Consider the following 27791-nt stretch of genomic DNA (forward strand, 5'->3'; position numbering starts at 1 on the left):
CAGCCCTTAGCCGTGGTATATTGGCCATATACCACACCCTCCCGTGCCTTATTGCTTAAATAGACCACAGTCATTTTATGATTCTGACTCTGACTCTGGCCTGTGTTTTGTGGTTTGCCACCTCTGATACTGTAAGCATTAATCAAACATTTATGGGCTTGTCTGGAAGAGTAAATGCTGGTGTGTGTGTGCACGTGCATGTGTGGCTGTGTGCATGTGCATATGTGGCTGTGTGCATGTATATATGTGTGTGTGTATATAGCACGCTGCACAGCATGCTATGCCACAGAGAGGATGCTAATTATGGAAAGTGCATAACAGGTGCCAGTTTAATGTATGCTGCGGAGGCACTTTACCTCTGAGGCTCCCTGATAGTAATAGCCAATTAGGCTTGTATCCGCACTGATAGATCATGTACCCTAGTTAACTGATGTAACATGCAACCCTTTGATTTGCCTCTTTGGATTTTTGCTAACAGTACATTGTCAAATGGATTGTGCCGTTGGGGATGGAGAGAGATAGATGCAGATGTATATGTTATGATGGTGAGCGAGCTCATCAGGCTTATGCTGTGTGGCTGTGATCGGAGAGTCTGGGGGTTAACCAATCAGGGGCCATCATTAACAGTGCCAGTCGGGGCATGCTCAGTATGGAAGGTCAGAGTTCACTGGACTAATTATTTTTGTGTGCCCTCTCTAAATGTCAGGGTTCATTGTTAAATTCATTAAATAGGCCCACTAATTGCCCACTACTGTGTTTCATGGAAAGTGGAGGCAGCTCAGGCTCAATTGGGTTAACACAGTGGCCTAGAGCCAGGAAATCAGGTTTTAGGCTTTCAAATCCATTGAGTCTCCTGTCCAAACGGCTGTCCTACTGTTACTCTTTATCAGTAGCGAGGTCATTATTATGCTACGTCAATGCTAAATGGTTGACCTGCTAGAGCAGGGGTATTCAACTCTGACCCTACGAGGTCCGGCGCCTGCTGGTTTTCTGTTCTACCTGATAATTAAATGCACCCACCTGGTGTCTCAGGTCTAAATTAGTCCAGATTAGAGGGGAACAATAAGAACAACGCATTGGAACTGGCTTCGAGGTCCAGAGTTGAGTTTGAGGTTGCTATAGGCTTGAAGGATGCTCATGTATTCCTGTGGCTATGTGAGGTCACTGTGTGTTAATGGTGGGGATTGATGCAGTCTGAGCTGCCAGGGTTGAACCACAGAACCACCATTTTGTGTCAGCAGATCTTTGTTGAAGGACGGCGCCAAACCAACCCTTGTTTGTTTTAATAGCTCTTGGGATTTGTTCTAAGGGGAGGAATGTCCTGAAGCTTAATGTGGAAATCTGTGGAAGGCTCCTTCTCTCCTTCTCCTCTGATTCCAAGACTCTTTTGTGACAAATTGGGTTGGCCCTCCAGGCTTTGTCTCAGTTAGTTAGCTATAGCTCCAGCTCCACCCTCACTTTAGTCTTGGGGTTCTAGTTTCATACCAGGCCCATGGAGGAGGGAGTTGTTTCCTGGCCTGTGTTGACTGTGTGTAAACCTACTCATCAGAAAGCATGTCTTAATTAAAACTGGCCTTGTTTGACATTCATGATTGTCGTAACCGTAGTGACGGCTTTTGAAATGTTTCCCCCCCATTCAAAGAGGATTACGCAAAAATTATTATTTGTTTTGACGCAAGGGTTTTCGAAAATAAATTCCGATTTTTTTTGTTTAATTAACTGGATTTGTTCCCTTGACTACATTACAAGACTGGGAGAGACAGCTGCGTCTGCTGTTGTTGTTAGTTTGTTTATATTGAGGGCGGTATCTGCTGCCAAGATGGACTAACTAACTCTGATAATCTTTAATTAATGTGTGGTGGTCAGTCTGGTCACAGCCTTGTGGTGACAGTCAGGAAAATGATCTCTTATTCTGTTAATCACGGGTGAAGTAACACGCACGCACATACACACACACAGACAGACACACACAGACAGACACACACAGACAGACACACACAGACGCACACATGCAGGCAGGCACACAGAATAAATGCTCCTACCGTTGCCATGCACGCCCATATTATATTTACATGTTTGACAGTCTGTGTCTGCCTCTTCAAGGTTGTTGTGTCTTAAATGTGAGCAATTTATTCAATTACATTGTCAACCAACCTATGGTTCATAGCTTTGGACACTGAATCATTGATTGAGGTGCATTATGTCATGGTAGAAGTGATGAGGAGTAGGTGTGATAGAGAGCAGATTCAACAAGAGATTCTTACTATATAGATAGAGTCCAGTGGCAGCTCATGAAAGATTGAGATGGGTGGAAGAATGTCGCTCTACTCATCATTATATATTGTTTACTGACTAAACAGAATGTTGGGATTTACAACGTTTCCTCAAATTCAAAATACCTATTTAATTAGAAAATAGAAAAAAGCATTTTTTTGTGTAACTTTAAAAAAAAAAAAAGAGGCAGAACAAGAATAAAAGCTTCACTGATCCCTTTTTTTCTTTCATTGATGGGTTGAAATCCCTCTATGCAAAAATATATTGGGCCAATATGGAAACAAATGTCTGTCATATGGCCTTTTCCTGCTGCACAGTGCTGTAAATATAATCCTTCATCACACCATGGAGGCTTAAGGAAGTGTCCTCGCTCCTGTCCTGTATGGTCACTCAGAGTCTGAGGCTAGATGAGAACAGGCTGTCACTCACAGAACAATAGACTGTTAGGCTGCTCCTCCCAAATCCCCCACAGTTTCACTCTCTGTCCAATCCATTTATGGAACAATCACATGCGATAGAGGGGCCACATGCCCCCCTTACATCACCTAAACACTCACCCCAACCTGAACCACCCCACCCTCTCTCTCACAGTGGCCAAAGCCACAGTCCCAGACTAGGGGCCAGCTCAGCTCAGGAAACACCTGCTGGCACCAGTACTGACGCTGAGGAGGGCTATAGAATCGACCTGGGTTGACTTACCTACGTAGAGGTAGAGGTAGAGAGAGAGATATATATATATTGAGAGAGAGATATATATATATATAGAGAGAGAGATACAGAGAGAGAGATACAGAGAGAGATACAGAGAGAGAGAGAGAGAGAGAGAGACAGACAGACAGACAGACAGACAGACAGACAGACAGACAGACGTACAGACAGACAGACGTACAGACAGACAGACAGACAGACAGACAGACAGACAGACAGACAGACAGACAGACAGACAGACAGACAGACAGACAGACAGAAAATGGACTGAGTTTGTGAAGTACAGTATAAGGTTGCTGGGAGCATGTTAAAGGGCTTGTGTGATTATGCATGAAGCTTCATTGTCATGCAGGAATCCCACTGCTCAGCTTATGTCTATTATTATGTAAAGCATGCATTCATATTTGCAATCTGCAAATTTCACTGTTGATTTTGTGTGAATGGGCTCAGCTCTGTAGGAGGGGAGAGGAGCACATGTCTGTCTACACATTGACACTACTTCCTCCTCTGTCCTCCCAGCCTGGTCCCATAGACTAGACGTAGAATTGTACATGAAAATCCAGGACACTCAAATTAGTATATGTTACATTTGGTATAGTTACATAAGACAGATGATTGCTTAGGGCATAAATGAATGTAGGGTGGTTGGTCGGGGTGGATGGGAAGCAATATAACACGAACGTCGAGCAACTCAAAGGTTGTGCTAATTAGCAACTTTGCAGCTACTTATTACTTTTGAACTACTTTGCATGTTAGCTAACCCTTTCCCTAACCTTAACCATTTAACCTAACTTCTAAACTTAACCCTTACCTTAACCCCTATCCTCTAGCCTAGCTAACATTAGCCAGATAGCTAATGTTTGCCACCTAGCTAGAATTCGTAACATATAATTTTGCATTTTGAAAATTCGTAACATATTATAAGCTGTAGTCCCCATCTGCTTTAATGAGTCTACCATCATCCCAGTGGTCAAGAAAAACATGACTATCGCCCCGTTCTCGCTCACCTCATCATGAAGTGCTTTGAGAGGATGGCCCACATAAAAGGCTGGTATGCCAGGCAGGCACACTGGACCCAATGCAATTTGCCTACCGTTCCAACAGATCTACGGAAGATGCCATTTTCATCGCTATTTACACAGCCGTAACACATCTGGTCAAGAAGAACACCTATGTGACAATGCAGCCTGTTAACTACAGTTCAGCATTCAACACTATTGTTCCCTCCAAGTTCAACACCATGCTCAGAACCCTGGGTCTGGATACCACGCTCTGCAACTGGATCCTGGACCCTGATGGGCAGACCACAGGCTGTGAGGATTAGCAACAACACTTCCTCGACACTGACTCTTAACACAGGGGCTCCCTGTACTCTGCAGTACTCCCTTTTCACCCACGACTGCGTGACTTTGCACGAAACCAACTCCATTGTCAAGTTTGCTGACGACACTACGGTTGTAGGCCTAATAACCAACAACAACAAGTCAGCCTATAGGGAGGAGGTAAGTGAACAACCTCAACGTCAACAAAACAAAAGAGCTGATTGTTGAAGACAGGAAGCAGAGGAGGGTACATGGCCCAATCCATATCAACGGGACCGCAGTAGAGAGAGTCACGAGTTTTAAGTTCCTTAGCGTCCACATCATCGAGGACTTATCATGGACCAACAACACCATCACTATTGTCAAAGGGCACAACAGTATCTCTACTTCCTAAGACGGCTGAAGAAATTCCTCTCCAAATACTACCGCTGCACCATTGGGAGCATCCTGACCGGTTGCATCACGGCCTTGTATGGGAATTGCTTCATTCACCCTCTAGCGGGTGGTGAAGATGGCCCAGTACATCACTGGGACCATGCTCCCACCCATCCAGGACATCTACTTGATACGGTGCCTGAGGAAGTCCCGTAGCTTCATCAAGGACCACACACACCCCAGCCACGAGCTGTTTTTCCCTTAACTTCTTATGGCTGCCTTCCCGTTAATGTTGGGCAACGGTATCAGAGTATGAAGTCTGACACCAACAGGCATGGAGACAGTTTCAATCTACAATGCAAGCCATCAGACTGTTGAACACTTGAACTGGACTGACCAGCTGCTCTGATTCGCCGCACCTTAGCACACATGCACTCACTCATGCACACACCCACACAGAAATACACAAACACACACATATACATTCATGCTACACATCACAACTGCTGCTACCAGACTCTTATTATACTGCTCAGTTTATTCACTGTCCCCCAATCCCCCTTCACCAATACACATGTAAATATTGGACTATAAATTGTGCCTTCCTGTATTATACTTATGCTAAAATATTTATTCTATACTACTGAACCATTTACTTCATGTTCATACTCTTATCTTTTATTATTTATTATTGTTGCTTTGTCGAGAAGGAACCTGCTGCAAGTAAGAATGTTGTTGGACGATGGATACCATGTGTACCCGTAGGTATGACAAATACATCTGGAAATGTATTCAAGTGTTTATTCAAAATAAAACGGCAGCCTTGTGTGCAGTGAGGCTTGCTCTCCAATCATGCATGTATGATCATACATGTTGGCAAAACCACAATACAGAACAGCACACATTTGTAGCTGAAGGGCTCGTATTGCTTATTACTGCCAGGATGGAAGCAGAGGAGGGAATATGGCTGCCTCCAATCCCAATCAGACTGTTGATGATCAACCTTCCTCACAGGGACTGTCACGCCCTGACCTTAGAGATCCTTTTAATTCTCTATTTGGTTAGGTTAGAGTGTGACTAGGATGGGCAATCTATGTTTTCTATTTCTTTGTTGGCCGGGTATGGTTCCCAATCAGAGGCAGCTGTCTATCGTTGTCTCTGATTGGGGATCATACTTAGGCATCCTTTTTCCACCTGTAGTTTGTGGGATCTTGTTTTTGGTACTGTGCTGTTTAGCCCTACTAGACGTTACGTATATGTTGTTTTTTCGGTGTTCAGTTGATAAATTAAAATGTACACCTACCACGCTGCACCTTGATCCGATCCTTCCATCGACGAACGTAACAGGGACAGAGAGAGTACATTCACATTTGTGGGTCAATTGAGAGTATATTAGAATAAGATTTAAAAAATTAGAACATAAAAAATACAAATACCGAGCTATTGTATACTGTATGCTTACATAAAAAAATATATATACTCTTTTGTACTAAAATAATTGCTCAGAGAAAGAGATAAAAACAAAATTCTCAGAAAGATAAGTGTCAAAATTATTGGCACCTCAAAAGATTCTTATAAATTAATTCAAACAAAATGAATGGCCCATCTCAGAGGACGTTGCCGTACCTATTTCGACTAATTCATGTCCTAGAGCGGAAATTCTCTTTTAGGTTCCACTTCGAAGACTGACACAGACTGCAAATACATGTTCAGGAATTGGGATGGAACGTTGTGGTGATCTCCATGTGTAGCAAACAAGAAATAACAACAAAAAGGGCACTGACTGACAGTGTCATGACCTCCGCCGAAGTCGGTCCCTCTCCTTGTTCGGGCGGTGTTCGGCGGTCGACGTCACCGACCTTTAGCCATCACTGATCCATTTTTAATTTTCCATTTGTTTTGTCTTGTCTTCCTTCACACCTGGTTCCAATCCCATCAATTACATGTTGTGTATTTAACCCTCTGTTTCCCCTCATGTCCTTGTCAGAGATTGTTTGTATGTTTTGTGCAAGTAATGAGTCGGTGTGCGTCGGGTTTTGTAACCACTTCTACTGAGTCACTTCTACTTCTATGAGCACTTATTAAACGACTCCGTTTATACCAAGGTCATTCTCCTGCGCCTGACTTCCCTGCCACCAACAAGCACCCATTACAGACAGCTGTCAATGTAACCAGCTAGCATGCTAACCTTAGCTAGGGAATGAAAGTTATGTGAGCACCATTTCAGCTAAAAATTATTATTTCAGAAAAAGACTACCAAGACTTTTCAAACCTGTCAAGAGCTGAGTCTCAGTTAAACCTTGCTTATACGAGCTATTGACATTTTGAGGGTTGACTCTTGTCGTTTGATAATTGCAGTGAAACTGTGTCGGATTCCAAACGTCATTAATATTTGGACATGCACACGGACATTGTCAAATAGCTGTATTCTCTGTTCTGTCTCAAATAAACAATATAAATTCCGGTAATATGGATAGCCTAACTATTGAATGGTTTGGAACGAGATTGATTTGCGTGCCCCGGGGGGTGGAGAGTTATCTTTAGGATCGATGGAATGGTCAAAAATGTGCAAATTTGGTTAAAACGTCAGTGGTCAAAACCATTTATATTAGGGCGACGGGATGGGAGCGGGTTCTAAAATGCAATCATATCATGCAATTTAAAAATGTATAACGGTCTTTTTTTCTTTTTTTGCCAGACTAGCTAAAACATAAGTGCAATTCAATAATTATCCAATGAATTATGATAATGGTCATCACTAGTTACACAACTTTTTTTTTTATCTTCTTAAAATCCGATTTAAACCCGAACGTTAAACACACTGCTAACCTTAAATTAAGACCAAAAACATGTTTTTATTTTCATGAATTTGTACGATATATCCAATTTTGACTTTGCGGCTGTTTTATCTAGTGGAAATCCAAGTGTAGGCTACAGAGAAAAGCTGTTTGGCTCGCAGACGACTCACAAATAGGAAGACTGTTGCAGCAGGTGTTTCTGATGAAAAAACATTGCCATGCTGGTGGGTGGTAACATTGAAATAAAACCTATCCCTGAAACAAAACGTAGGCTGAAAAGAATTTGCACGTCATGCCATAGGAAAAGACACGTAAGACTCATGAAAACATCCAAAGTCATACATTCGGATTTGGCACATAAAGCTGAATATATTGTACTGAGTAAAACGATGATTTATTGACTTACATTGTTGTGCATTATCATGGGTAAGCTCTGGCCATAGTCTTTCAGCTTAAAAATATATATTTGTGTGGGCATTTAAATCTGCATTAACATTCTGCGCTATAATCTATAATCTCTAGCGTCCCATCTGGCCAACATCCAGTGAGATTGCAGAGCGCTAAATTCAATTACAGAAATGCTCATTATAAAAATTCAGAAAACAAAACATATTTTACATAGGTTTAAAAATTAACTTCTTGTTAAACCAATCACAGTGTCAGCAGTCAACCCTCCGCCCCTCAGATGGAAACTACACTAATTCACAGCCTCAGGATGTTAAAGACAAGCAGAGTGATTGCTCTTCACAGACCCTCTATGCAGATGTGCTGTGTGTGTAGAGGGGAGAGAGAGACAGGCTAGAGGGTTTTTAGAGTATGGTGTCAGGATAGGGTTTTGAAAGGACAGCGATGTTGCAAGGAGAAATAGCAGCTGAATTCCAAATCAACCCCTAGCACCTACTCCCTAAATGGTCTTAGTTCCTAAACGGTCTAGAGTGAAACCATTAGGGTGGAAATTCCAAACAGCCAGAAGGTTCCAAATTACAACTAGTCAGAAGGCAAGATGGTAGGTGCTAGGGTTCTATTTGGAATTCACCTCAGTTCTGGGGAAGTCATCAAATTTCACCATATAACACAGGTGGAAAACCCCACAGTATCTCATAGACTTTCCACATATGCTTTTCATAGCAGGGATGAGGTATAAACAGTATGTTCCATTTAGACTTAATACGAGCTGTGTTCTGGTTCTGATAAGTCGGTCATGGACCATCCATATGCTTTATATACAGTTGAAGTCGGAAGGTTACATACACTTAGGTTGGAGATATTAAAACTTGTTTTTCAACCACTCCACAAATTTCTTATTAACAAACTATAGTTTTTCCAAGTAGGTTAAGGACATCTACTTTGTGCATGACACAAGTACGTTTTCCAACAATCATTTACAGACAAATTATTTCACTTATAATTCACTGTATAACAATTCCAGTGGGTCAGAAGTTTAAATACACTAAGTTGACTGTGCCTTTAAACACCTTAGAAAATTCCAGAAAATTATTTAATGGCTTTAGAAGCTTCTAATAGGCAAATTGACATCATTTGAGTCAATTGGAGGTGGACCTGTGGATGTATTTCAAGGCCTACCTTCAAACTCAGTGCCTCTTTGCTTTACATCATGGGAAAATCAAAAGAAGTCAGCCAAGACCTCAGAAAAAAAATGTAGACCTCCACAAGTCTGGTTCATCCTTGGGAGCAATTTCCAAATGCCTGAAGGTACCACGTTCATCTGTACAAACAATAGTACGCAAGTATAAACACCATGGGACCACGTAGCCGTCATACCGCTCAGGAAGGAGACGCGTTCTGTCTCATAGAGATAAACGTACTTTGGTGCGAAAAGTGCAAATCAATCCCAGAACAACAGCAAGGACCTTGTGGAGATGCTGGAGGAAACAGGTACAAAAGTAACCACAGTAAAATGAGTCCTATATTGACATATCCTGAAAGGCCCCTCAGCAAGGAAGAAGCCACTGCTCCAAAACCGCCATAAAAAAGCCAGACTACGGTTTGCAACTGCACATGGGGACAAAGATCGTACTTTTTGGAGAAATGTCCTCTGGTCTGATGAAACAGAAATAGAACTGTTCAACCATAATGACCATCGTTATGTTTGGAGGAAAAAAACAAAAACAAACGTGATGCACAGGGGTGGCATCATCATGTTGTGGGGGTGCTTTGCTGCAGGAGGGTCTGGTGCACTTCACAAAATAGATGGCGTCATGAGGCAGGAAAATGATGTGGATATATTGAAGCAACATCTCAAGACATCCATCAGGATGTTAAAGCTTGGTCGCAAATTGGTCTTCCAAATGGACAATGACCACAAGTATACTTCCAAGGTATTGAAGTGGCCATCACAAAGCCCTGACCTCATCCTATAGAAAATGTGTGGGCAGAACTGAAAAAGCGTGTGCGAGCATGGAGGCCTACAAACCAGACACAGTTACACCAGCTCTGTCAGGAGGCCTACAAACCTGACTCAGTTACACCAGCTCTGTCAGGAGGAATGGCCCAAAATTCACCCAACATATTGTGGGAAGCTTGTGGAAGGCGACCTAAAACGTTTGACCCAAGTTAAACAATTTAAAGGCAATGCTACCAAATACTAATTGAGTGTATGTAAACTTCTGAGCCACTGGGAATGTGATGAAAGAAATAAAAGCTGAAATAAATAATTCTCTTGTCATGCATAGGTGTAATAGGTGGCAGGGAAGTCAGGCGCAGGAGAGTCAAACTGAGTGTAAAATGGAGTCTTTTAATAAAGTTCCAAGAGTATGTTCCATAACACTAAATGTACAAACAAACCAAACATGGGTACGAGGACCCGACTCGCACCTATGCAACAATCACACTATACTGACAATAAAACAATCTCTGACAAAGACATGAGGGGAAACAGAGGGTTAAATACACAACAGGTAATGAATGGGATAGAAAACAGGTGTGTGGGAAGACAAGACAAAACCAATGGAAAATGAAAAAAGGATCAATGATGGCTAGAAGACCGGTGACGTCGAACGCCGAGCACCGCCCGAACAAGGAGAGGCAACGACTTCGGCAGAAGTCGTGACATCTCTCTGCTGTTATTCTGACATTTCACATTCTTAAAATAAAGTGCTGATCCTAACTGACCTAAGACAGGGAATTTGTACTTGGATTAAATGTCAGGAATTGTGAAAAACTGAGTTTAAATGTACTTGGCTAAGGTGTATGTAAACTTCCGACTTCAACTGTAGCTATAAGTGTGAGGCACAGTATCAGGCAGAGAGAGAGAGAAAGAGGGAGGAAAGAGAGAGAGGGAGAGGAGAGAGAAAAGGAGAGGAGAGAGAGGGAGAGGAGAGAGAGGGAGTAAAATGCTCCAACTTTTGGGAGCCGTTTTTCAAATGTGGCTTCCTGAGAGGCGCCCAGTGTGTGCCTGATGACATTTGCTCTGTCAAGTTAGCCGCCAAGTTGAAAATGAGCATCAAACCCTGGTATTTATGTTGACTGCCCCCCCCCCCAACACACCACATTCAAAGATGTTCATTATGGGGTGTTAGTCAAAGCTTTTTTTCCTAATATCAACAGTGTGTTGTGGACATCATAGGTTACCACGCCAACGTGACTAACAGTCGTGAAGCAATATTGGTGGCGTGATGCGTGTGCTCATGCTGACAAGCAGGCAGTGAATGACAGTTATCACCAACACATAGGGAGGAGTAATCACACTGACATGATGAATGGGGTCCTCTCACTCTCTGAGACCTGGCGTGTGTGACTGTGTCATTTCTGGACAGGCAATGACATGGCCACCTCAGGCCTGGTCTTGGTCCTGGCTGGGCCCTCCCTGGAGGTGTAAATTACCCCAGTGGCCTGCCACTCTACTGGGCAGGACACAGCAGGCTCTGTCTCACACCTCTGGGCTATACCTAGTAGTGATGGGTAAAAAACTCTCTCAGTTATATAAAGCAATATTATTTTGGGCGATATTATATTAAATGTTTGAAAACAAGTATTGTTTTGTAAAAAATAAAAATAATAATAGTAAACTATTTTTAAATCGTGTGGCAAAGTTTTTTTGGCACATTTATTTCAAACAAATGTTCTCATGCTCTCTCTTGTCTCTGCAGCAGAGAGAAATATTGTGAACAATATGTTTGGAACACCAAATCACAATAAAATCGCAGTATTGATTCACAATATATGTAGATTCGTCAGAATCATGATAATCGTAATACATATTGAATCGGCACCTAAGCATCATGATAATATTGTGAGGCCCCTTACAATTCCCAGCCCTAGTAGAGACGACAGGGGCTACAATGTATTAGAGCTTTAAGCTCCAGCCTCACCCATTCATACTGGGAATGTAAATGTCTCGGAGTTATGCATTACTAGGCATGAGGACCACAGTCTTCCAATCCATCCTGAGGGGGTCGCAGGCCTCAGGCCTCAAGCATCAAGCATTCCCTATAGGGGGGGATTGGAGTGGAGGGGTCTCAGCAACATGGTAATAACGCTGACTGGGCCCATCCCTGCATGCCTGAGGCTCAGCTGCTAATGCTGCGTGTCACTTAGCCCCCGCTATAGGTCAGAGGTCAGGGGTCTGTCATTAGAGCCCTGAGCTGCCGGAGGAGAGGAGGAGAAGACGGGATATGTGGCATGTGCAGAGAGAGAGGTGTAGGAAGATGGAGAGAAAGACAGACAGAGACAGACAGACATACAGACAGAGATGGACAGAAAGAGAGAGAGCAACACAGGAGATGGAAGTATAACATGGCTACTTGCAGCACGACAAGCCTGGAAGTGATTATTAACACACAGCCATCCGGTGGAAGGGGAACAAGGGCTGGGCGGCCTGGGGGCTGGGGGGCTGGGGATGCTGGGGGGCTGGGGGGCTGGGGGGCTGGGCGGCCTGGGGAGGCTGGGGGGGCTGGGGAGACTGGGGGGGCCTGGGGGGACTGGGGGGCTAGGAGCGCTTGGGGGAATGAGAATAGGAGATGTGTTTTCTAAGTATTGATTCTGAGTCTGGTTTGAGGGTGCTTGTGAAGGTGTGATGTGTGATTCATTAGGTTTATGAGTTGGGGAAGTGACAGAGCATGTTCACACTGTAGACACAGCACAGGACAGGAAGGGGCACGTTGAGTTGAATTTGCCCCAAAGTAGCAGCACGCACAGACAGGATTATGTTTTAGAAACCACTGTACACAGCAGAAAGTTACACTGTAATAAACTGCTGTTGACATATCTAAAACCAAGCGTAAAGGCAAATCTTTTATATAAAGTACATATTGTTATTTTATCATTTATTCCGACAGTTTGCTAATCTTTCATTTCTATCTCTTTCTCCTCTTTTCGGTGGTAACCTGACCATGATGGACATATGAAATAAAAGGTAAGAGCTTGAAACATTCTGTTACGTTTTCAGGTTATCTGACCTTCATTCCTGTTATGTTAATTAACATTTGGAATTCCATGGAGTCTTCAGACATCTGAGGGCCCCTCCTGGAGTCTCCATGTCAATCACCTACCGCCGTGGACCACGGGTGCACCAGTCTAACCAGTACACCACACTCTGATGACCTAGACATTGGGCAGGGGATGTCAGCTCAGATTCTACCCATCCCCCTCACCCCCTCCCTCCCTGTATCCCTCCCTCCCTCTCCCGTACTCCACATAAAGGACAGTATGAACACCCATAGCCTTAGGATGAATGAGTTGTAATATGGGTCACAGTGACACAGAGAGAAATTAGTTGTGTGATGCAGGCTAACACCCACAGATACATTTGACAGGAGTGTTGCTGTAACTTTAATGTAACATTTCCTGCCTGTCCTGGCAGGATAACTGTTAATGCATAACCTATTGTCTGTCGTCATAATGTCCTTGATGGACTGGTCCTTTGATGCATTGATGCATTCTAGCAATGTAATTTACAGTGTGACCTTTGTGCTCTCTCCCAGCGATGCACATTCAGTATCAATTATACACGGCTCTGTCTTCTGTCTCTGAGTTTAATTAATCCATTAATTCATGTAAAGGAGCCCCTCTTCATTGTAATAACAGTAGAACAGAGCTGGGCACATCAGATTATCTCTATTGGCAGAAGTAGAAGCCTTCTCTCTCTCTCTCTTTCTCTGTCTCTTCCCCCCTCTCTGTCTCTCTCAAAGTGCTGATGTTGAGGAAAGCGCGACTGACAGAGTCCTTGTTGCAGGTTGCTCCTTAGAGATGAGTCTATGTCATACACACAGATTAAAGTTAAAGTGAAATCCTAAATGACGGGCATTTAAAAAAGTGATCTTTTAATCCACCGTGACCCGCTTTATGACCCCGTTGACGACCCTAACACCCAGCACACGCCAGAAGCTGTTTAGTAAACAAAGGCCTTGGCACAGCGAAGGCTTGTTCTGATTTGTTGTGACAGTGCGGTATGGATTATATGACTGCAGTTGGCAGGACTAACCAGAATCTGCTGTTTGTTGTTATGGTGTTTTTAAATGGGTGGTCTGAGCTGACACGAGGTCAGTTAGTGCCATTGGGTGTCTGTTTTATGTAAAAGTTTTCATCTGTTCCTAGCTGATCCCAACACAGTACCTTTACTAATGACTGTTGCAGTTGTGTAAGTTGTCTGGCTCTCTGTGTGGTCGTTTTAGACCCAAGGTCGGTCTGTCTTGGCTTCGGGTCATTGCTCTCCTTCACTTTTTATATAATGAAGTTAAGAATGACAAATATGTGCCTAATAATACTTAGATTTGGAGAAAACAGTACTAGCTCTGTATGCTTTAACAAAGAATGGATCATTTTACCCTGGAATGCATGTAGACAGCAGTTCCTTATTTTAACATGGCAGGCTATCTTCCCATTACGATCATGCAGTAGCGACAATTATCTTGTCAATGTGGGCAGCAGAACTCATCACTGTATTACAACTAAAAAAATTATTTTCTGGCACTTGCATGCACATTCATTTAACGCACACAGCAGAGTTTGTTATTTAAACTACTGTATGTTTTTAGCCCCCAGTACGGCATGAGGCAGTAAAATACTGAAATCGGAGTGGGCGTCATAGAAACTGTTGGGCTACCATGGAGATGTAATGTTTCTGTTGTCCTGCTCTCAGCTAGAGAGCAGTATTGATCCGTGTTTTAGCACCCCATATTTCCTACAGCCTATCATCCTGGTTAGGCTATACTTTATAGGGTGAGAGAAGGAGCGAGAGGAAAAGAGAGGGAGAGAGAGAAAGAGAGAGAGAGCGCGGGACATAGATAAAGAGAGAGATAGAGAGATTGCGGGACAGATAAAGAGAGAGAGTGAGACATAGATAAAGAGAGGGACACAGATACAGAGAGAACGAGAGAGAGGGAGAGAGAGGGACATAGATAAAAAGAGAGAGAGGGGGGATATATATATATACTTTGTATATAGAGAGAGAAGGACATATATGAAGAGAGAGGGGGCATAGATAAAGGAAGAGAGGGAGGGACATAGATAAAGATAGAGAGAGAGGGACATAATCAAGAGAGAGAGAGGGACATAGATAAAGATATAGAGAGAGGGACATAATCAAGAGAGAGAGAGGGACATAGATAAAGATATATAGAGAGGAACATAGATAAAGATATAGAGAGAGGGACATAGATAAAGATATAGAGAGAGGGACATAGATAAAGGAAGAGAGGGGGACATAATCAAGAGAGAGAGAGAGGGACATAGATAAAGATATAGAGAGAGGGGCATAGATAAAGATATATAGAGAGGGGCATAGATAAAGATATATAGAGAGGGACATAGATAAAGGAAGAGAGAGGGACATAGATAAAGGAAGAGAGAGGGACATAGATAAAGGAAGAGAGGGACATAGATAAAGATATAGAGAGAGGGACATAGATAAAGGAAGAGAGAGGGACATAATCAAGAGAGAGAGAGGGACATAGATAAAGGAAGAGAGAGGGACATAGATCAAGATATAGAGAGTGGGACATAATCAAGAGGGACATAGATAAAGATATAGAGAGAGGGACATAGATAAAGGAAGAGAGAGGGACATAGATAAAGGAAGAGAGAGGGACATAGATAACGATATAGAGAGAGGGACATAGATAAAGGAAGAGAGAGGGACATAGATAAAGGAAGAGAGGGACATAGATAAAGATATAGAGAGAGGGACATAGATAAAGGAAGAGAGGGACATAGATAAAGATATAGAGAGAGGGACATAATCAAGAGAGATAGAGGGACATAGATAAAGATATAGAGAGAGGGACATAGATAAAGGAAGAGAGAGGGACATAGATAAAGGAGAGAGAGAGAGAGAGAGAGAGAGAGAGAGAGAGAGAGAGAGAGAGAGAGAGAGAGATAGACAGAGAGAGATAGACAGAGAGAGAGAGATAGAGAGAGAGATAGAGAGAGAGAGAGAGAGAGAGAGAGAGAGAGAGAGAGAGAGAGAGAAGGGTAGACACAAGAAAACCTGTCTCCCTGTAGAGGAAAGGCTGTGCAACCACTGCACAACAGCAGAACCTGAGACAGAGCTGCATTACCTGGCAAAAGGTAAAGTTTCAAAGACCTCTCTGATGTGAATAGGCTACCCGTCCTGTTGGGGGAGGATGCAGAGAGCTGTGGGTTGGCAGCGCACCACATTGCTGCCTGCCATAAGATGAGGGACAGTGTCTGACAGACCAATCAACCTGCACATGTACTCTACTGTATGCTTATTGTTATTGTTCAATGTATGCTTATTTTGACCCTTGGTTATTGCTGTTACTGTTGTCCTGTTGACAATTTTGATTCTTATTATTTAAGAGGAGCCAGGTGTGCCTGTTGTGTTCTCACTGTTTTTAAACACTTTTGTCTCCTGTCTAGATATTGGGTTCTGAAGGCCTATTGTTATTAATTCCGTCTTCAACTAGCAGCAGTACATATTGTTTTATTACAATAGATAGCACACAAAAACATTTCTGAGTGGTGCTCTGAGTCGGTGTTAAAGAATAGGAACAGCCATACTCCTGCTCTTACCACAAACAACGTCAGCAGTTTTGTCAGGTCAAGACTCAAGGCATTGTGCTTGAGATGACTCCACACTCAGCCAGTCGGCACGATGAATCTACACCAAACTAGAAACCAAAATGAGGATGTTCTCCTTTTCTGCTGTCTTATTCAGGTACATCTCTGGATACACTGAAGAGAGAGCCAGGGAGAGAACAAGAGAGAGAACGAGGAAGAGAGAGAGAGACAGAGCAGAATCACATGTTTTCTCGAAGGCCTGTCTTAACCTTTATTTATGTCGCTAACATGACATTCAAATGCCTGTCTTGAGAAGCAGAGGTTACCCCTCGATACTCCACATATGGCAGTTTAGTGTTTGTCAGAGTTCTGTTTGCTCCGCTGGTGCTCTCAGCTGTTGCCTACACTCTGCTCTGCCGTCTGCCGTTGCTCAGTCTAATCTCCCACAGCCTTGCCCACTCTCTCTCTCTGCTCTGTCATATTTTTCACCTCCTGATGCGACATGACACTTCTAATCTCATTGGGCCTGGAGGGAATCCATCTTGCACAGCTGCAGGTCACTGTAAACAAGACTCAGACACAGATCAGCACACGACAGGACTATTTATGTTGTATCAGTCACGGAGAAATCCTGACGAGACCAGTACATTTCTAGCCTGGAAATCCAGGTCGAATCATGAAACAGAGCTGAATACATCACCAATGTGTGTTCTAATCTTTCTGGTTGTGCCTTGTCGAATTGGAAGGATAAAGTGTAGCTGCATTGAAAGGCATTTGGGACTTCAGTGCTGGTTGACAGTGGTGGTGTACAGTATGTGGTATTCATGTAAATTTATGCAGAGAGCACCTGTTAGCAGCAGTCTCCATCTTGGAGTCTGTGAAAACAGAGGTGTCAAACACACAGTGAGATCAGAAGAGGGCAGAGGCCAACACGGAGGGAGGGAGGGAGGGAGGGAGGGAGGGAGGGAGGGAGGGAGGGAGGGAGGGAGGGAGGGAGGGAGGGAGGGAGGGAGGGAGGGAGGGAGGGAGGGAGGGAGGGAGGGAGGGAGAAATATATATAGAACCCAATAGGCAGGTACTTATTGAAACAGTATCACAGATATTCATTATTCTCCCAATGCATGAAATTCTATTTTTATTGTAAACAATATGTCAGTAGTACTGTGCATGATGACCTGAGATATGATTTAATCTGTGAATTATGTCCTCTATGTATCCTCTCGGGGATGAGAACTAGAGTGAGATAAATGCACAGACACACACGCAGGACTCTAAGGATGGGTGCTGTGCGCCTGTGCTTTCTCTGGGTCCCAAATCCAATAGAGATGTGTCCTGTGGTCAAATTGAGTTGCTGTGTCCTGGTTTATGTATTTATGACTGTCTCAGTCTATTAGGCTATTGGCTTTTATTGCCACAGACTTCCTGTTGTGTGGAAAACGTTCCTTCCTAACGGACCTGCTGAATACCACGTGCATAAACACAACTTTGGAATATATTTACACCTAGGCTCCTCTTCAATGGGAATGGTAACTAGTATTATATCTAGTATTGTCCGACATTACCATTATAGTAGTTACTTTATAACCCATGTTTAGTGTGGTTGGTATTATTATATAAGTTGTTTTTAGTCCAGGAACCTCAGATGTAAATTCTAGTGCAGCTACAGTTAACTCTGGTGCAGCTACAGCTAACTATGGTGCAGCTACAACTAACTCTGGTGCAGCTACAGCCAACTCTGGTCCTTCTACAGCTAACTCTGGTGCCACTACAGCTAACTCTGGTCCTTCTACAGCTAACTCTGGTGCAGCTACTTGCTAACTCTGGTGCAGCTACAACTAACTCTGGTGCAGCTACAGCTAACTCTGGTGCAGCTACAGCTAACTCTGGTGCCGCTACAGCTAACTCTGGTGCCGCTAACTCTGGTGCAGCTACAGTTAACTCTGGTGCAGCGACAGCACACTCTGGTGCAGCTACAGCTAACTCTGGTACCGCTACAGCTAACTCTGGTGCCACTACAGCTAACTCTGGTGCAGCTACAGCTAACTCTGGTGCCTCTACAGCTAACTCTGGTGCCGCTACAGCTGTCTCTGGTGCCTCTAAAGCTAATTCTGACGCCACTAACTCTGGTGCCTCTACAGCTAACTCTGGTGCCTCTACAGCTAACTTTGGTGCCGCTACAACTAACTCTGGTGCCACTAACTCTGGTGTCTCTATAGCTAACTCTGGTGCCGCTAACTCTGGTGCCTCCACAGCTAACTCTGGTGCCACCAACTCTGGTGCTGCTACAGCTAACTCTGGGATGCTACAGCTAACTCTTCTGCCTCTACAGCTAACATTGGTGCCTCTACAGCTAACTCTGGTGCCACTAACTCTGGTGTCTCTACAGCTAACTCTGGTGCTGCTAACTCTGGTGCCTCCACAGCTAACTCTGGTGCCACCAACTCTGGTGCCTCTACAGCTATCTCTGATGCTTCTACAGCTAACTCTGGTGCCTCTACACCTCATTCTGGTGCCACTAACTCTGGTGCTACTACAGCTAAATATGGTGCCTCTACACCTCACTCTGGTGCCGCTAACTCTGATGCCTCTTCAGCTAAATTTGGTGCCACTAACTCTGGTGCCTCTACAGCTAACTCTGATGCTTCTACAGCTAACTCTTGTACCTCTACAGCTAACTCTGGTGCTGCTAACTCTGGTGCCTCTACAGCTAAATCTGATGCCACTAACTCTGGTGCCGCTAACTCTGGTGCCTCTACAGCTAAATCTGGTGCCACTAACTCTGGTGCTGCTACAGCTATCTATGATGCCTCTACAGCTAACTCTGGTGCCTGTAAACCTCACTCTGGTGCCACTAACTCTGGTGCCGCTACAGCTAACTCTGGTGCCTTTAACTCTGATGCCTCTACAGCTAAATATGGTGCCTCTAACTCTGGTGCCTCTACAGCTAACTCTGGTGCCTATACTGCTAATTTTGGTGCCTATACAGCTAACTCTGATGCCGCTAACTCTGGTGGCTCTACAGCTAACTAGAATGCCTATACAGCTAAATCTGGTGCCACTAACTCTGGTGCTGCTACAGCTATCTCTGGTGCCTCTACAGCTAACTCTAGTGCCTCTACACCTCACTCTGGTGCCACTAACTCTGGTGCTGCTACAGCTAACTCTGGGATGCTACAGCTAACTCTTCTGCCTCTACAGCTAACATTGGTGCCTCTACAGCTAACTCTGGTGCCTCTAACTCTGGTGCCTCTACAGCTAACTCTTCTGCCTCTACAGATAACTCTGGTGCCACTAACTCTGGTGCTGCCACAGCTAACTCTGGTGCTGCTACAGCTATCTCTGATGCCGCTATCGCTGGTGCCTCTAAAGCTAACTCTGGTGGCTATACAGCTAACTCTGGTGGCTATACAGCAAACTCTGGTGCCTATACAGCTAACTCTGGTGCCTCTACAGCTAACTCTGGTGCCTCTACAGCTAACTCTGGTGCCGCTACAGCTAACTCTGATGCCGCTGTCTCTGGTGCCTCTAAAGCTAACTCTGGTGCCTATACAGCTAACTCTGTTCCCACTAAAGCTAACTCTGGTGCCTCTACAGCTATCTCTGGTGCCTCTACAGCTATCTCTGGTGCCTCTAAAGCTAACTCTGGTGTCTCTACGGCTAACTCTGGTGTCGATACAGCTAACTCTGGTGCCTCTACAGCTAACTCTGGTGCCTCTACAGCTAACTCTGGTGCCGCTACAGCTAACTCTGGTGCCACTACAGCTAACTCTGGTGCCGCTACAGCTATCTCTGGTGCCCCTAAAGCTAACTCTGGTGTCTCTAAAGCTAACTCTGGTGTTTCTACAGCTAACTCTGGTGCCGCTACAGCTAACTCTGATGCCGCTGTCTCTGGTGCCTCTAAAGCTAACTCTGGTGCCTATACAGCTAACTCTGTTCCCACTAAAGCTAACTCTGGTGCCTCTACAGCTATCTCTGGTGCCTCTACAGCTATCTCTGGTGCCTCTAAAGCTGACTCTGGTGTCTCTACGGCTAACTCTGGTGCCGATACAGCTAACTCTGGTGCCTCTACAGCTAACTCTGGTGCCTCTACAGCTAACTTTGGTCCTTTGCGTTGTGTTAATCCAACCCTTGGGTTAGTAAATGTGATTAATACGTTGCAGAGTGTATAAATCTAAATATTAGGCACCACATCGCTCACACTCTCCCAGATGTAGAGTCCCTCCACTTAAGCAGATAGTAGCTGGACACCAAAGGGTTTTTAATCATTGGTAATTGAAGACCCTGCTGGGAGCAAATGAGCCTGACAGCAGGGATAGCAGAGTCTCCTGCCATTTGCTCTCTCTGGCTGTACATATTCACTGCAGCACCGCCCGCCACTCTGTGCGCGCACACACACACACACACACACACACACACACACACACACACACACACACACACACACACACACACACACACACACACACACACACACACACACACAGCTCTCGTCTGTCTCCTTCCTGCTCTCACTAACACTTCCGGGTCCTAAAAAGAAGACAGATATCGCTAATCGTGTTTGTACCAGACACTAGTAGAGTGCCAGGGTTAATGACTAGATAGAGTTGAGCTAAGTTGTTGAGTGCCGAGCATCTGAAGACACAAGGCTTTCAGATCTCAGCTCTTAGCCATGTACAGTATAGTAAGCCACGCTGGGATTGTTTTCATAGTTAATTGCACAGAAATAACATGTGCCATTCTATTTGCTATCTTCAGTCATGATAGTCATGTCATAGTTTCAGTGAGTTTGGAGACCAGAACTTGAGATTGCCTTGGTTTGCTCAAGCATTGCGTTATTTGGCTTTGCAAAACTCTATATTCATAGGAGGAAGTGGCATGATTCAAACAGGACCAGATTGGCACAGACCTAATGAAGGGAAGGAGACGGAACTCATGGGCTTCCATTTGTTTTTATTATCCATGCGATTGATACTGATGACACTGCTCCCATTTAAATGTAATGACATCCAACAACTGCACTAGAATACCATCATCATCATTATCTGGTGCAAGATGACAGCAGACAGTGCTTCTTTCTGCTGTCTCAGATCACCTCATTACCCATTAACCCTCATCTCCTTTCCAGCAATAGTAGCTAGCTAATGTCCCCTCAGTGACAGCATCAGAGACACACTCATTGACACACTCACACACACACATACACAGACACACACACACTACCTAATAGGCATGTGATTTATAGCACGGACAGTTTATTTCTGTCTGACCAGAAATCAGGGCAGAGAGAGGCCATAATTACAGTATATTGGTCACAATTAGAGAACTCTATAGGGAATATAGTGTGCCATTAGTGATATATGGACATCAGGATGTCAGGCAGATGCTGCAGAGCACAGAAGAAGGTCTGATCTGATCAGCAGTGTTTCCCATGATTCCATGTCCTTTCCTTCCTACAGAGCCTATTAGTGTGACAGTCCTACCAGGCTGGCCCTAAGCAGTGAGCATGCTGCTTCCCAGCCACGAAGCACTTAGCCTCAGTGATCTGTTATGTTCTGAGGCCTGCCTGGAAGAATCAAACATAGTTTAGAGGGATATAAGCTAGACTCTCGAGCATGCACACACATACGCACACACATACTGGGCATGGATGCACACACCCTGGAATGCATGCAAGCAAACACACACTCACACACACACACACACACACACACACACACACACACACACACACACACACACACACACACACACACACACACACACACACACACACACCACTATGCTACTATTACTGCTCTATCTACTGATAAGGGGAAACAGATCTCATCATGGTCTTTCTTTTGTGTTACTGGGTGCAGCCTGTACACAAGTCCTTTTTCAGGTATGCTAGAGACAATATCTACCAGAAATAACCTGTACAATTGGCTCCTATCCTCAAGAGCTGATGCCATCACGCCGTGTTAGAATAGTTGTTTGGAACTGAACATTTTCAATCAGCTCTCACTTTTGTGCATTTTGAGTGTGAGGAAAATAGGGAAGAGAGGAGAGAAGAGAGGGCTGTTGAGTCACATCTTCCACGATCAAGGGTTTGCTCATGTGACAAGGTACAGGTGGGAGCTGCAGGAGTTCCTCCCATCTCCGGGACAACGGCAGATGGCAGCCTGTTCTGACTGTGTGTGACGCAATGCCCCCCCCCCCTCTCTCTCCCTGCATGGGGCCCTAGGCCATGACACAGCCAACCGGTATTCCACAGCCAATAATAGAGTATTGATTGCTATTAATCAGCTGAAGTAGAGGTTGGTGGCTGTGTGGCTCCTGAGTGGCCCTATGTGAGGCCCATAACTTTCCATTGGAGAGCACCAGGGAGCTCTCAGCCATTACTCCGTTGTCTGTGTAATGGATGGGGTTTAAAGTGAGTCCCCGCTGATTGGGCCAGAGGAGTCTATGTTCCTGGGGCTGCTGCGATTTAGGCCTACTCAATGGGAACGTCATGCAGCAGGCCAGGCCCATGTATCACTACTGTAAGTTGGGCTGTGGGCAGGGTTGAGCAGACACCATGGTCTAGTCTTATTACCACACAAAGAGAAGGGTTCAGTGAATAGCGATGGGACCAGACCAGTAAGTCACTCTGGCCTGTTGGACCAGGGATAAACATTGCTAGGGTGAACTGGGGCGGGAGCTGTGGCATGGCTAGAGAAAACCACTGGGGCGGGAGCTGTGGCATGGCTAGAGAAAACCATTGGTGCGGGAGCTGTGGCATGGCTAGAGAAAACCACTGGTGCGGGAGCTGTGGCATGGCTACTAGAGAAAACCATTGGTGCGGGAGCTGTGGCATGGCTAGAGAAAACCACTGGTGCGGGAGCTGTGGCATGGCTAGAGAAAACCACTGGTGCGGGAGCTGTGGCATGGCTAGAGAAAACCACTGGTGCGGGAGCTGTGGCATGGCTAGAGAAAACCACTGGTGCGGGAGCTGTGGCATGGCTACTAGAGAAAACCATTGGTGCGGGAGCTGTGGCATGGCTACTAGAGAAAACCATTGGTGCGGGAGCTGTGGCATGGCTAGAGAAAACCACTGGTGCGGGAGCTGTGGCATGGCTACTAGAGAAAACCATTGGTGCGGGAGCTGTGGCATGGCTAGAGAAAACCACTGGTGCGGGAGCTGTGGCATGGCTAGAGAAAACCACTGGTGCGGGAGCTGTGGCATGGCTAGAGAAAACCACTGGTGCGGGAGCTGTGGCATGGCTAGAGAAAACCACTGGTGCGGGAGCTGTGGCATGGCTAGAGAAAACCACTGGTGCGGGAGCTGTGGCATGGCTAGAGAAAACCACTGGTGCGGGAGCTGTGGCATGGCTAGAGAAAACCACTGGGGCGGGAGCTGTGGCATGGCTAGAGAAAACCACTGGTGCGGGAGCTGTGTCATGGCTAGAGAAAACCACTGGTGCGGGAGCTGTGGCATGGCTAGAAAGAAAGGATTATTAAGACAAGTAAAACTCATCCTATATTCTCCTGGAACACTGCTTTGTGAGGGTGCTGGTGAGAGATTTTAGACTGAATTGACATTGCAGGCAGACAACACCGAAATGGTGATGGAAAATTGGTGTTCTCACCAAACCTCTTGGACTCACTGAGAACATTTAAAAGGGCACTTAGCTGTGGTGTAATCACAATTATATATAATGAGAGCTGACATTTCACCCACCTCTAGAATCAAGATGGATACAAACAGGGTAATGAAGAGAGAGAGAGAGGGCAATGGGAATCCATGACATTTAAGTGATTCGAGAGAGATGGCTTTGTCATCCTGTTAATCAAGAAAATTCCCTCAGCAAATTCATAGCAGACCATCAACTACAATCAAGGAAATTGTAGTGAGGAAAAATTAGAGCAATTTAATGTAAACAGGTTTAGGGAACTCCCTAACATAAGCCTCCTGACCCATGGAAATACATGATCCCTCTGCTCTCCTACTCCGGGCTACTACTTTGCCTGTGGTCACACAGCTATTCTAGGACTGGCTTGTACATAGTAATAGCAGACTGTTATCAAAGAGCAGCAATGTAACGTGAATAGCCCTGACTATTTGCATTCAGGATTAGTTATTGGTCTTGCTGTGGAGTATTTCTGCTTGCCTGGACTTATTCCTCAGGCTTCCCAGACTTGTATTATCAAAGCGTTGTGTGTGTGTGTGTGTGTTTTAAATGAAAGCGTGTATAGCATGTGGTGGAGGGACCCCTCCTACTCGTCATTATAAATAGAACCGTTGTCTCTCAGCTCCCATTACATTATGTGATGAGCAGTGGTGTAGTGAAGGATAAACGAAAGTAAATTCCGTTATTTGGCACAAGGGTTTACCCACCTTTTGCGGAGCAATGCATTGAAGGTTGAGGGAGTGTTACTTTACTCACCGTGAATGGAAATCACTACAACACTGGTGAAGAGTCAGACTTTCTAGGAGAAATGTAGCTAGTCACATGGCGTACAAACTAGTAACTGTTCATTGGTGTTCAGAAAAAGTCTTATTGCAACGTGGAACTTTTCCTTTGTCTGACTCCATAGTCTGAAATGCTTTTGGTGTCAAAAGTATACCGGGAATAGGGTGCCATCTCAGACACAACTCTCATGTTTCAGGGGCCTCAGTGCTAGGCTGAGAACACCCATCTCCAGTTGGTACTTCCTCTGCACCAAAGTGCCTGTAAACCCTGGTTTAAAGGGTTTCCATCTCTAATGGTAACTCTAACACAGAGGACAGTGTGAGAACAGGACTGTGGTCCAGGAGAGCGAATGTGCTCAGCTGTCTCAAGCACTGCATGGTTCTATAATCACCACATGACAGCCTAGCATTACATACTGACAGTCATGTGATATTTAAGGGCCAATCAACAAGGTGCAATGCGTACTATAGAAAATAATGAACGATCTGGAAGGTGTGTTCTATGACGCGCTAGCGGAGTGGAACTGACCTTCCACGGAGTTGCATTATGTTCTAGAGAACGCATGGATCCCCGAGCTGATTATCCCTTTAATACCATTGCTATAATTTAACACATTTGCCCCTAGAAATGTGTTCAACATCCACTGAAGTAGCTAGCAAGTTTACTAGATAAACTTGACAGACTTGCTAGTTTAGCTAACCAAACCATCAGTCCTAGCTTGCCATTATGAAAATTGAATTCAACAGTGCCAATAATGTTTTCAGTTAGATTTTTGCTTTCAAAAGCAGCTCAAACATAGAACATGAAAGAATGAACTATAGCCATTGAATTCTAGCGCACAAATATACTGTGCATTATAGGGAAATAATGCACACTCTAGAATGCCCTGCGAGCCAATCAGAAGCAAGTATTCAACAATGCCATGGTATAAAATGCTATTAAAGCACTCTCCACACACACCGCTCCATCGTTTAAGCCTCCGCTGAATGTTCACGCTGGAAGGTCTGTCTGACTGTGGGGATCGTGTGACAGGAGCAGACATGTTAAATTGGCTTCAATGCAGCTGTGCTTTACATTAATGTTGATATGTAACCCACACATTATGCAATATACTCATGGTTCTTTCATCTGTATACACTGTATACATGACACAGACTGTCCAGGTGAATCCAGGTGAAAGTTATAATGCCTTATTGATGTCACCTGTTAAATCCACTTCAATCACTGTAGATGAAGCGGGGGAGACCGGTTAAAGAAGGATTTTTAAGCCTTGAGACGATTAGAACATGGATTGTGTGTGTGCCATTCAGAGGGTGAATGGGCAAGATAAAATATGTAAGTGCCTTTGAACTGTGTATGGTAGTAGGTGCCAGGCGCACTGGTTTGTGTCAAGAACAGAAGTGCTGTGTGTTTCCTGTGTGTATCAAGCATGGTCCACCGCCCAAAGGTATCTAGCCAACTTGATACAACTGTGGGAAGCATTGTCGCCAACTTGGGCCAGCATCCCTGTGGAACGCTTTAACACCTTGTAGAGTCCCTGCCCTGACAGACTGAGGCTGTTCTGAGGGCAAAAGGGGGTGCAACTCAATATTAGGAAGGTGTTCCTAATGTTTTGAACATGCAGTGTATATCCCCATTAGTTGACGCCTTATTGACCACTAGTCTTCCTCTTTACTAAATAAAATAACATTTTCATTTTATTCTACTGTTTTGACATCTAAAATATGACTGCACAAGCTGCTTTAGTGGACTGTGGAGTCAGTGTGTCCCCTTTTACAGTAGCTTGATAAACATGTTAGCCATGACAGGGTGAAACACACTAACACACTAACTCAGTGAAATGATTAATGGACCCATCTACTGGTAAATGTGTCCAACACTTGGTCCTTCTCCCTCCTTCCCCCTCCTCTGCCTCCCCCTCTACTTACACAGAGAGGACCATTGTCCAGCCTGGATGCCTTACCTGAGGTCATTGTTTTACTAAAACAACAACAATAAAATATGAAAAAGGTGTGAGGCAGTTGTTTCGCTTACAGCAAAGAGACACAGAGAGAGAGAGAGAGACAGAGAGAGAGAGACACAGAGAGAGAGAGACACAGAGAGAGACACAGAGAGAGAGAAAGAAACAGAGAGAGACACAGAGAGAGAGACACACAGCGAGAGAGAGAAACAGAGAGAGACACAGAGAGAGAGACACACAGCGAGAGAGAAACAGAGAGAGAGAGATACACAGAGAGAGAGAGCGAGACAGAGAGAGTGAGAGAGACAGAGAGAGAGTGACACACAGAGAGAGACACACTGCGAGAGAGAGAAACAGAGAGAGAGAGACACAGAGAGAGAGGGAGAGAGAGAGAGCGAGACAGAGAGAGAGAGAGAGAGAGAGAGAGAGACAGAGAGACAGAGAGAGAGAGACACAAAGAGAGACACAGAGAGAGAGAGAGACACACACACAGAGAGACAGAGAGAAAGCGAGAGATTTGATTATTTTTCACTTTTCACGTCCTGCAGGTGGTAATATCTCCCACAGGCTGGTTTCACTGAGGAAACTAATCTCTCCCAAGTTGAAAATTTGTCCTTCAGCATTACACTACAGAAAAGTCGCTACTTGTTCTCTCTCGTTCATTTTCTTTCACTCACATTCTCTCTTTACCTCCCATTCAACTTATTCATCATTCTCACTCTGTCCCCATCTCCCTCTCTCTATCCTCCGGGCCCTGCAAGCCACCTGCCCTGGCTTCAGCCAGAGGTGAGAGACCATGGCCTCAGAGTATGTCAGCCTCCAACACCTCCAGACGAACATCATCCAGCAACCAGAGCACTGCCAGAGCCACAGAGCAAATCCCTGGTGGCTACTCTGGCCCTGTGACATGACCTGCCATCCTCAATTAAGACAGACTTCACCC

The 27791-nt window shown here is 44.7% G+C and overlaps 2 protein-coding genes across 4 annotated transcripts in view; both read left to right on the top strand.

Annotated features, from left to right (window-relative positions):
• Positions 1-27791, top strand: part of LOC135557756 (SAM and SH3 domain-containing protein 1-like) — a 321252-nt gene that overhangs the window by 14270 nt on the left and 279191 nt on the right. The window lies entirely within an intron of this gene.
• LOC135557141 (mucin-21-like) lies at positions 5409-22636 on the top strand. Its single transcript, XM_064990353.1, is given in 8 exon segments — positions 5409-5440; positions 18112-18258; positions 18260-18732; positions 18843-19136; positions 19215-19337; positions 19500-19601; positions 19634-20588; positions 22567-22636. Coding segments are annotated over 8 exon segments (2196 nt in total).

The sequence above is a fragment of the Oncorhynchus masou genome, chromosome 16 (assembly GCF_036934945.1).
Source record: "Oncorhynchus masou masou isolate Uvic2021 chromosome 16, UVic_Omas_1.1, whole genome shotgun sequence".
Classification (NCBI taxonomy): Eukaryota; Metazoa; Chordata; class Actinopteri; order Salmoniformes; family Salmonidae; genus Oncorhynchus; species Oncorhynchus masou.